Source organism: Centruroides sculpturatus, unplaced genomic scaffold (genome assembly GCF_000671375.1).
Source record: "Centruroides sculpturatus isolate CEXI.00-Female unplaced genomic scaffold, Cexi_2.0 scaffold2864, whole genome shotgun sequence".
Classification (NCBI taxonomy): Eukaryota; Metazoa; Arthropoda; class Arachnida; order Scorpiones; family Buthidae; genus Centruroides; species Centruroides sculpturatus.
This window is the reverse complement of record NW_019386965.1, coordinates 1-11,608: the sequence shown is the minus strand read 5'-3', so window position 1 is coordinate 11,608 and position 11,608 is coordinate 1. Positions and strand designations below refer to the sequence as shown.

The following is an 11,608-nucleotide window of genomic DNA, read 5'->3' as shown; positions in this document are numbered from 1 at the left end:
AGCTTTGGTATTACAATGTATCAGGTTTAGTAGAGTTATTTGTTTATATATATGTCAAATAAAAATAATATCAGACTGGAAGTCCGGGTAGCATAATTGGTAATGCATCTGCATGGTAAGTGGAAGTTGCAGGTTCGAGTCCCACTCCAGGCTGATTCTTTTCTTTCAGTAGATCTAAATTCTAATTCAAACATTTCATCTCAAACACTTCCATTTAGTTCTAAGCAAAAATCCAACATCTTATAAAACTTAAATTACTAATACAGTGAAACCTGTTACGGCAACCACCCACAGTTCCTTCAAAAAGTGGTCTTTTAGACAAGTAGTCGTCCAATACAAATGATGCTGTAATATCATATTTCTGTACGTATTTTGTGCACTTTTCAGCCATTTCCACTAAGCAAAACGTGGGCAAAAGCAAGCAAAGTTTTTCAACAATAGGGCTATGTTGGTAATGTATTTTATTCTTATCGGATAACTCGATTTACAGGAGTCATCGTGATTTTACAAGACAGACTTAATACCAATATTTTAAAGATTAATACAATAGTCGCATTTTCTCTATTATAATGCACACTTTCTTTTTTCCAACTTAATTAATTCAACTTGGTTGTTTTCATTCACTTCATAGTTATGTGTATTATGTCATTGATATACAAGCACATCATATCTCTACATCACTTTGGTTTTGGTATTTGTTAGTTTAATCTTATTTTAACTTTAAAAATACTGTATTTTTTAAATATTTTCTTAAGTACAATAAGAAAAATTATTAATTAATAATAAAACAATTTTATTATTTTTTCTCATTATACAATTTCATTAGATTCTGCGATTGTCATTGCAGAATCAAAAAAGGAAGGTTGCCTGTAAAACTGATTTTTGCATTAATGCGTTTATTGTTTTTTGAATATTTTGTGAGCAAAAATTACTTGGATATTATTTTTCTAAAAATATCGTGGAAATAAGGTAGGTTGATACAGAAACTATTTATCGCACATGTACTGTATCAAAAGCTTCAAAATAAATAAATAAATAAATAAAAATAAATTTTATCAAATGATGAGATCAGCTGATTAACTGTATCATGTACAATATTTTATACCCCCAAGGAAAATACTGTAGGTCTATGGTAAAATCAATTTCGTTTTCCCATAAACTTCACAACATAAAAACTTTATGTTGTGATAACTTTAACACATCTAACGACAGCACTTTGCATTTCTTTCGTTTTTTGGACAATTTCAAACTGAAGTGAATTTCCTTTGTTGCTAGAGTAATTCATTAACACCTGCACCTAATTTCAAGAGTGGGAGAAGTGCCCAAGGTGGGTTTGAACAAGAGTTTAGACTAATTCATTACATTAGGCGAGGGGAAACATTGTTGAACAATAGTTTAGACCAGATATATTCATGGAAGTGGTTACTTATTACAGTTGTTGTATGCTGTTTCGGACCAAAAATCGATGCCTGCGGTTGTGTTACACAGATGGTCATTTAATACAGGTAACTTATACAAAGACTGTATGGATAAACTATTTGGTGCCAGAAATTTTTGCCCATTTTGACAGGTGCCCATTGAATGCAGGTGGTCGCCTAAGCAGTGTTCACTGTATATACATTTATTCTTTAAATACATGAAATACATGTTTCCATTAAAATTTGCTGTTGAATATTTATTGTCATTCAATACAAAAATATGAAATTATCATGACCATACTATTGAAAAGGTATTCCTATATTACATTTTAATTTCTTGATATGTTCATACATACAATTTATTATGTTTATGATTTTTATATGCCTAAGACATAAAAAGACAGTCGTAGTAATTAACAAACAACTCTACTAAGCCTGTTACATTTAATACCAAAGCCAACCACTATCATATGCTATCAAGCTAAAAATGGCTATAATATTAATATATTACCAAATAATTTGAAACTAGAGGCAGGTGTTAGGCACTATCTCTTAATAGATGTAATAATTATAATTTTTAGTTAAATAATTTAGATCTACTGGAAGAAAAGAATCAGCCCAAAGCGGGACTCGAACCTGCAACTCCTGCTTACCATGCAGATGCTTTACCAATTATGTTACCTGGACCTCCAGTCCAATCCCATTTTCCAGTATATATAACATTATGCTATAACCATCGTTGGTTACTACAATGCCAGCTGGGGACACATCAAGTGTCCTCATCCTGTAAACTCCCACATAAGGCACTCAACCAGCCATTGTATATGCCGGCAAAGTATATATATAAACAATACCCGATAGCATACGGCTTTGGTATTACAATGTATCAAGTTTAGTAGAGTTATTTGTTTATATATATGCCCATCTTCCAGTATGTTATATACTGAAAGACAGGATCAGACTGGAGGTCAGAGTAGCATAACTGGTAATGCATCCACATGGTAAGCAGGAGTTGCAGGTTCCACTCTGGGCTGATTCTTTTCTTCCAGTAGATCTAAATTATTTAATTAAAAATTATAATTATTAAATTTATTAAGAGATGGCACCTAACACCTCCCTCTAGTGTCAAATTATTTGGTAATATATTAATATTATAGCCATTTTTAGTTTGATAGCATACAGTAGTAATTAACATTAAATCTTACTAAAACCAATAATCGGTATTAAATAATCGTAAAATGTACTGCGAACGTTTTCGGTTCCTTCCCTAGGACCTTTCTCAAGCAGCGATTCGTCTTTAGAATAACCTTGAACGATATTTATTGGTCTTCGTTCATGGTTATTCTAAAGACGAATCGCTGCTTGAGAAAGGTCCTAGGGAAGGAACCGAAAACGTTCGCAGTACATTTTACGATTATTTAATACCGGTTATTGGTTTTAGTAAGTGATATTTTTATACTAATTCGGTATTTGAAGATTCTTTAACATTAAATCCTTACATAGAAAGCAAATACAATTAAACCTGTCTATCTCAAAAATGTTATCTCAAAATTCATTTCTTCCTCTGCATTTTCAGCTTAAATTCAATATATTTTTCATGTTTATCTCAAATAATTTTCTCCCGAAACCTCTATCTCAAATTATGGACTTAAGTGTCAATTACAACTACATTTTGATAGCATAAACATAGTTGAGAAACACCTCTTGCAATAGAGTACATAGTTTCAATTAATGCTGCTTTTCTCTGATTGGCTATGAGTTTGGTTTCCATTTTATTAATTAAAGTCAGTCATCAGAAATTACTGACAAATTATTTCTCTTATGTAAAAAATGTTTTATTTATATCTAATACAAGTGTATAAAGTGTATACTGTATTTGCTATTATATTAGTGAAATACTGTACCTCCAATCAAACTTATTACTGTTTACTGTGTAGAAACCTCTATATCTTGAAACCTGCCTATCTCAAATTTTTTTTCTCCTTGTTAGATTCAAGATAGACAGGTCCAACTTTATTAGAAATTTTAATATATCCATTACTCTAAATATGATATTGCTTTTTAGTACATTAAAAATACAAACCTAGAAAACTCTTTATTTTCATTTTCTTCATCTTTATGTTCATTTGTTTCTAAAAAATAAATTGTATTGAAAAAATATAAATACAAATTTTTAAATTATTTAATAAAACTATTCAAATATAATAATAACATATATCTTTCAATATTCAATTTCAAATTCAATATATAACATTTATCTTTCAATACTGAAGATAAATAATAATAATAACAATTTCTGATATAAGTAATAATGAATCTACATCAGTTAAATAAAATAAGAATAAAAATATTAACTTGCCTTGTGTAGCTTCAAACTGTTCTAAGAGACTATTTAAATCTGGTGCTACAAGAACTAAAGTTCAGAATTTTTTAAAATTTACAATAAATTCAAATATAAAACGTATGAAAATTTACGGCTTTTACCTGTTTCATTACTTTTTTCAGAATCATATAAAGACTGTTCATTTTCATCAATCCTATTATTTTCTAAATCATCTTTATTAGAAGTTTTGTTGTTAAATGTATTTATTGGCAAAGTTCTACTTTCCTGACTGATTAGTTTTTGTTCATTATTATTGCTTTTCAATATCATACAAGATTGAGAATTGTCTTTAATATTATTATCGTCATCTACAGTTACAATATCAATTTCTTCATCATCATCTTCAACTCTTGATAGTTTGATTATCCTACCCAACTCAGAACTTTTGTTATATATATGTATTTTATCATTTTTATAATCAATACTATCAATATGAAACATTTTTCTGTCAATCCCAAACTGTACAATCCCAGCTGTCATAGCACTATTCAAAATTAAAGCTGTTTCACCATTTGTTTTGGTATCTGTTACCTTATTTGTTTCTGATCCACAAGTTGATGAATTATTTTCACTATAACAATCATCATCATCCTCCAAAAGTGGGCCTGCTAAAATATCTAGCTGATCAGGCCACACTTTATTCAACTGAAATTTCCTCATTTCTGATTTGAAGTCATTATATTTATCACTGTTAATATGATATGGCTGCAAGAGAAATGATAAAATATTATGTTTAATATATAAATATTAACAGCAAATTTTAATATTTAAATAAATCTATTTAATATAATCTAATACTAAAATAAATTAACACTTTTAAATGTGATGCTGTTTTTAATCAAGAAAATTACTTTCAATCACTTTAATTATATATATAAAAAATTAATTAACCTTAGAAATATTCTAAATAAAATACAAGATAAGTGAACTGTCAAATTCAAAAGAAAATAATCAAACTGAAAAATTTCGAAATTATTTTCATTACTTTTTGTAAACATTGGGCACAGTGTAAGGTAAAGTGCCTTTAATACAGCTGAATAAGCAAGTTTGCTCGAGTAAATGGCATGCCAGGGTCGGGTACTCATGTTCTGTTGCTATCCTCTGAACCATGTACTCAAGCAACACCAACGCTTGGAACACACCTCCACCACGAGTGGTAATGCCAACCAGAAACCTCACAGTTCCCCACGTGTTCCCATCACGTTTAACCCGTATCTTAGAGCAGTACATACACAGACAGCCAGCAAGCATCGGGAACAGATAGCGTACAGGAGATGTCCCATGATTTTCGATATCCTACATAATAAAAAAGACCCTCCAGATCACACCAGGCTTCCCTGTGTTTATTCCATTCCACTGAAAGACAACAGGTGGGGCAAGGACTTATTATACATCAGTTCTACCAAGTGTTCCCTAAGTACCCATGTAAGGGAACACCGAGCAGATATCCAGCATGGGTGGTTCACCACTGCACTTGCTACGTATGCATCCGATCCAGATGTCAAGGCGCACTTTGACAGAGCTACAGTCATCATCAGCACACCCCATCAGTACCACCTTAAATGGCTAGAATCCATAGCCATTTACAAAACAGGCCAAGTAGCCACGTGCGTCAACTGGAAGGAGGAGCTAAATCTGTCGCTGGCCTGGCAGTTCCTTCTGGATGTCGACCCATGGCTACCTCGACCAGCTCATGACCACGTCAAGCAAAACTGACTTCGTCAAAATGACACTCAATTCCGTCGAATTCCACACGCTCCGTTCGGAAGCATTCTTAAGCTAGTTGACCTGAGGAAGAACTGCAAGATAGTTCGAAAACGTTTGTCACCCACTTATATTTCTTATACGTGTTATGCACCAGTAACAGGTTCAGGAAAGTGAGGATTTTGCTCCGGTGCTGAAGTTAGAGTGAACTTTGTAGCAATTAATTTAGGTAATTGAGGCCTTTTTTGAAAATCATATGTCAAAGTTAGTTGAAAATGGGTTTTTATTGCATCTGGCAATTCTAATGATGGATGATTTGCACATGAAATATTATGCAACAACAGTTAATGCCAACAGAAATATTCCACATGAAAGATTTTGAGATTTTACAAAAACCACACATCAACAGATAACATCAAGATTTATTCACAAAAACAGCAGATGTCTCTGACAGTTACTGTTTTTGTGATAAAGGTTGACTTACAAGATGAACAACTACATTGAAAGGTATTCTGAATCACAGTAGCCTCAACATCATTTGAAAATGTCCAATATTGATGAGTGTTTGTAACCAAGAAAGAAGAGGAAATTATTTGAGAAGCAAAAGTTCATGGTTTTAGCCACACAAACCACAAAAGGAAAGAAATAGAAAAATTTGTCATGGTTCCTGATTGAAGGTATTCAAATATCACCCATTTATCAAGTAAAAGTTGAATCTTAAATCAGCAAGGATTATAAAAGTCACTGAAGATGAAGAAGCTGTTCAAATACGTGACAAACATTCTGGACCAAACAAAAATATTCTTATTAGAAGCTGAAAGAAGTGGATCAATAAGTTGACATTGCCACAAGCCTACAATGATCCAATTCCTATACCGGACAAGAAACTTGTGGACTGCTGAAATAGTCAGCTTTCCTGTAGTAGGCAGAGAATAAGTAGTTCTACAAAAGTTTGTCAAGTTTTGCAGGTGATAAACAATGTGTGGACATTGAAAAGGAAGACAACAGCTGGGACAGCAAGGACTCAGAAATGATACATGCAAACTTTTTCATGCAAAAAGAATTATGAGAGTCAAGTTTCTGAAAAGAACAGCTTAAGTCAGTTACCAAGAATTTAATTTTTCTTGGGTCCTGTCAAAGGCAATATTTTGGAAATAAACCAAAAGCCTCAGAATAGCTCACTGTTTTGGCAAATGGGAACAAGAGATGACCATGTGCAATGGAAATTAATAGAAATTATTTTTTTCCAATTTTTTCAACAGTATGGATTTTGACATATATTGTTTTTGCAAAAAAAGGGTTCAATTACTATTATTTACATAATATCCTAAAATAATTACTGACTGAATTAAATTTGAAGTTTCAGTTCAAACATTAAATACTTAAAAATAATATTTTTGTTTAACACAAATTCATTTATAAATATTCTACACATTAATTTGTTATAATATCTACACCTTATCCTTCATAAATTTTAATACAAAAATAAAGAAAATAAAGAAATAAATAATTTCTTTTAAATAAAATAAAGAAAACAATTCTTTTAAAATAAAGAAAACAATCTTAATTTTTCATAATTATTATAGATCAGGGCTTCTTAAACTATGGGTCGTGATCCCATTTGGGGTTGCTTAGCGAAATCTTGGGGTCGCAAGATTTTAATGCAAAATAGTGAAAATAATTCATGAGAGTTTGAAAATGGCAGGTTTTGTATCATAGGTTTCATGAGTTGTGTTTTGTGTCACTTCTGGTGCAGCAAGACAATGATTCAGCAACAATGATTGTAGTGTGAACTAGTGTAGTGTTGTCATTTTTCCGTTGTCTCTGTTCCATTGTAACACAAGAATGAACTGTGGTAGTACACTATTATTGTTTTTGCAAATCTGTATATATATCTTTATTTTATATTTTTTGGGTCACAAAAAAAATCACAATCATAAACGGGGTCGTGAATAAAAAAAGTTTAAGAAGCCTTGTTATAAATCATCACTTTTGAATATTTGCAACACAAAAAAAAAAATTTTTATCTTACCTGAGAATTTTCTGTAAAATTCACTTCATTAGTAAGTGATTGATTAGAAAATTGGTCGAAATTGTGGCAACATATTGTATCAGATAATGACTGATTGAAAATATCAAAAACTGTATCTCTGCTTTCATTACTTAAAATATCTTCCACCTATTTGAAAAGGTAAATATTTACTTAATACACAACTGAAAATAATTACTAAAATAAATTCTATACTATTTTTCTTACTTTAGAATTTCTACATTAGTCATTTAATTACATTAAAATATTTAGAATGCAAAAATAAATAATACTTTAAAAATTTTCTCTAATTATTTACTTGATACAAAGCTGATCCTGAGACATATGATTCAATAGAAGTTTTATCAATAATTCTTTCTGCATTGTCATGTGGACCAATCAAATTGCTCCTAATAGTAAATTATAAAAATACAAATATTTTAAAAATATATTTATGTTATAAATTATTTACTTAATTATATTAAGATATTTAATAAATTTTAAAAATTCTAAGATAAAATATAGCATAGATATTCAGTGAGAAAACATGCTATGTTATCAACATTTTCATCCCATCAAATAAATTTAGGGCACAACCAACTGTATATCTACACCAAAATGGAAAAAGATAGCTACACTATTGTAAAATACTTTTATGTAAAATACTATCAAAAAAATAGTAAAATATGAATTATTATTCATCTGTTGTTGCTTGATAGAGCCATTAAAAATGTAAATGTTATTTCATAGTGGCTTGAGACAATACAGAAATAAATAGGGTAAGAGAAAAAGCATAGTATCATTCAGATAATGTAATAGGGAGAATAGCAATATTGAGCAAACAACTGGCAGATACTTTCTGAAATCATCATGTATACTGCACATTTACTTTAATGTTTTACCATTTGATTACATACACAGCAAGTTTCACTTTATCATCTTTCAACAAATAAAAAAAATTATCACTCTTATTCTCATTTTGTTTAAAATGGTAACAGAGTATTACTTCAGAGTTAAATTTTATAATACACTTCTCTAAAAAGAAAACATTAATGTGCACATAAAATTGAATTGAATAAAATATATTTAAAGAAATAAATTCAAATACTATGTAAAATATATTCATCTCCAGAAGCAGATGAACAGATATAAAATTTTTTTGACTAATTATCTTGGATTAAATCAGTTTATACATAGGTTAATAACTGCTACTTTACAATTGGATTGCTACTTTAATATTAGACAAAAGGTATTAACCCTGGCATCCAGGTAGACTTCCCGAGACAACCTCCTACAAAATGAATCTAAACCATATGTCCTTAAACATTTGGAACAAGTGAAAATTTACAAGACCACCTGCCATAATGCAGCCATAAACTATCACAATGTTGATTCCTTACCCACTGCCTGGAAATGTTATAAGAAATGTTATATGAAACTGTTATAAGAAATGTAAACCTCCCTCCTCTCTTCTTACGTCATACACCCCAGGTTCCGCAATCCCCAGTGTCTTCTCAGCAGTTTGTTTGCCTAACAATACCCATTTAACAAGGGAGAAAATGTTTGCACTGTATAATTTTCTTGCTGGTTTGTTAGGTATGTGCAGAATTTATACATAGATCTAATTACTAGATTACTAATTCAAAAATGTGATGATGATAATTCAGTTAAAGAAAATACAACTCTACTTAAATAAATATACAATATTTAACCACATAATTACAGAAACAAGTTTTTGATTAGAGGCAGTCTAATCTTCAAATCAAAAACTGCAAATAAAACCACAAGTTAGACTCTATTAGTAAGAAGTTTATATATAACAAACACATATTACATTTTATGCAGAAACATTTTACAAAGTATCAATTAGTGTCAATCTTTCAACTGTCCTATACTTTGAGATTTTCTTATAAATGACAAAAATTCTTTATGAATTTTCTGCCACGAGTGTTTTTTCCTATTTATTGAATTTATGTCATATGCCTTTTACTCTGTTGCTAGCAAGCTTTAATTAAGTCTAATAAAACAGTTTTCTTGTCCAAAAAGTGTCTCATCAACATTAATGCATGTACATTCATATTTTCTGCTGCTTTCTCTAATGTCATTACAAAAGCACTAATTGGTTAAAATGTCAAAATAGAAGGGAAGAGCAATTTTAAAACATAACAGTGTCCATGCAGCTTAAATTATAGTAAAACTTTAAAACTTGTAAAATTAAAACCTAACTTTACAGTAAAATTTGTGAAATTAAATTACAGTAGCAGCTCTAAGGTGCTACTGTAATTTAATTTCACAAGTTTAATTTCACTTTTCAAATTTAATTTTGTTTGTGAAAAGTGATTTAAAGCTGCATGTTAGCATTTCTGTAATCAGTCCATAATATCAAACTAGCAGACCAGGCTTCAAACATTTGTTTCACAATTTTTTCAGTTTTGACAGAGAGTGTGCATGATGCATTGAAGACAGCTATATTCTTTCAGGTGAAGACAGCTATATTCTTTCAGCTATATTCTCTATATTCAGAGACCCATGTCTCATCTGTCAATAACTGATCCAAATATTCATCTCTTCATCTGTGGTTGCATTCAAAAAATGCCGAGATGCAAAGCAACAATTTGTTTCTGCTTGTATCCCAGTGTAATCATTCATGGAACTAATCTTGCACAAATCTTTTGATAGTGAAGGTAAATAGTGACAATTTCATAAAGGACAGATCAAAAAACAATAGAAAATACCCATTAAGCTCATTCATAATGAAACACCTGTTTTTACAAACATGTGCATCAACACAGTTGTCAACTTGTTGGTGATAATAATGGGACCAGAACATGGTTCTTCATAGAGATTTGTTTTTCCTTGACTAGTTGACCCACTTATACACATTTCCCTCATTCATAATATCATCTCCATAAGCTGATGCTACATTTCAATAGATCAAATATTTTTTTGCAAAAAAAAATTTCTTAACCACTTCTACTACTTTAATAATAGTTCAGTAGAAACAAATATTAAAAGATCAAACAGTTAGTGCCAGCAATCAAAAGATATATTATTGAACATACCTTGCAATTGGCAGAGTTGTTGATTGGCATGCTTTTCTATAAATAGCTAATAAATATTGTCCACAACAAACAGAAGCATACAGAAGCTCAAAACTTTTCTAGAAATTCAGTGAACAATAAAAGAATATCTCTGACCTTATCAATAAAAGCTTTGATCAATGATCTGCATAGATGTTATGTGCAAATGGTTCTTACTTTAAAAACAACCCTTGCATCAGCTATCATCAGCTATTTTATATATGTGAAACACTTTAATAGTCTGTAAATTGAATTTTTTTATTACTTAAAAAACTTATTAATGAAAAACATACAAATATACCAAAAAAACCATTAAAACTATTTAATGACAAATTTTTATTTTTACAAAAAAATTTATTTATTTGAGACTACATACAAGATGAGTCAATTTCATTCAGTCCCATCACACACTGTTGAGGTAATAACAATTCCACGGAGTCGACCTTTTATTGTAGGCTACTCGTCCGCCATCCGATGCAAAAATGTTAAAATAGGTCGACTCCACCATAGAATTGTTATTACCTCAACAGTGTGTGAAGGGACCAAATGAAATTGACTCATCCTGTATGTATAGTCTCAAGAAATATATTTTTTCTGTAAAAGTAAATTCGTCCCGGCAAATTTTTAAAAATGTTTTTATAATGACACAAATGTTTTTAATATTCATTAATATATAAATACTGAATTACTTGATGTTGTTCATGAGTAACAGGCAAATACACTTACATAAAGCTCTTTGTCTCCAATGGCTTCTTCATTAGAGAATAAGTTTTATCTTCTGAAATCGATGGATCTACTGATAATGAATCAATGGATTTCTCACAAGATACATTAGATGCCGATAAAGATAACGGAGAGAAAAGCAATAGTGATGCATCTAATGTATCTTGTGAGAAATCCATTGATTCATTATCAGTAGATCCATCGATTTCAGAAGATAAAACTTATTCTCTAATGAACGATTACTCTCCCAATGAACATGTTAAGGCACCTG

General features: G+C 30.4%; 1 protein-coding gene across 1 annotated transcript; it reads right to left on the bottom strand.

The window, feature by feature from the left end:
• Positions 1–2,844: 2,844 nt before the first annotated feature.
• On the bottom strand, positions 2,845–11,516 carry LOC111615979. Its single transcript, XM_023357418.1, has 6 exons — positions 11,341–11,516; positions 7,854–7,944; positions 7,538–7,684; positions 3,903–4,506; positions 3,778–3,831; positions 2,845–3,550 (listed from the first exon to the last, which is right to left on the bottom strand). Exons 1-6 carry the CDS (start codon positions 11,514–11,516, stop codon positions 3,480–3,482), a joined length of 1,143 nt encoding a protein of 380 aa, XP_023213186.1. The 3' UTR covers positions 2,845–3,479.
• Between the last annotated feature and the right edge of the window lie 92 nt (positions 11,517–11,608).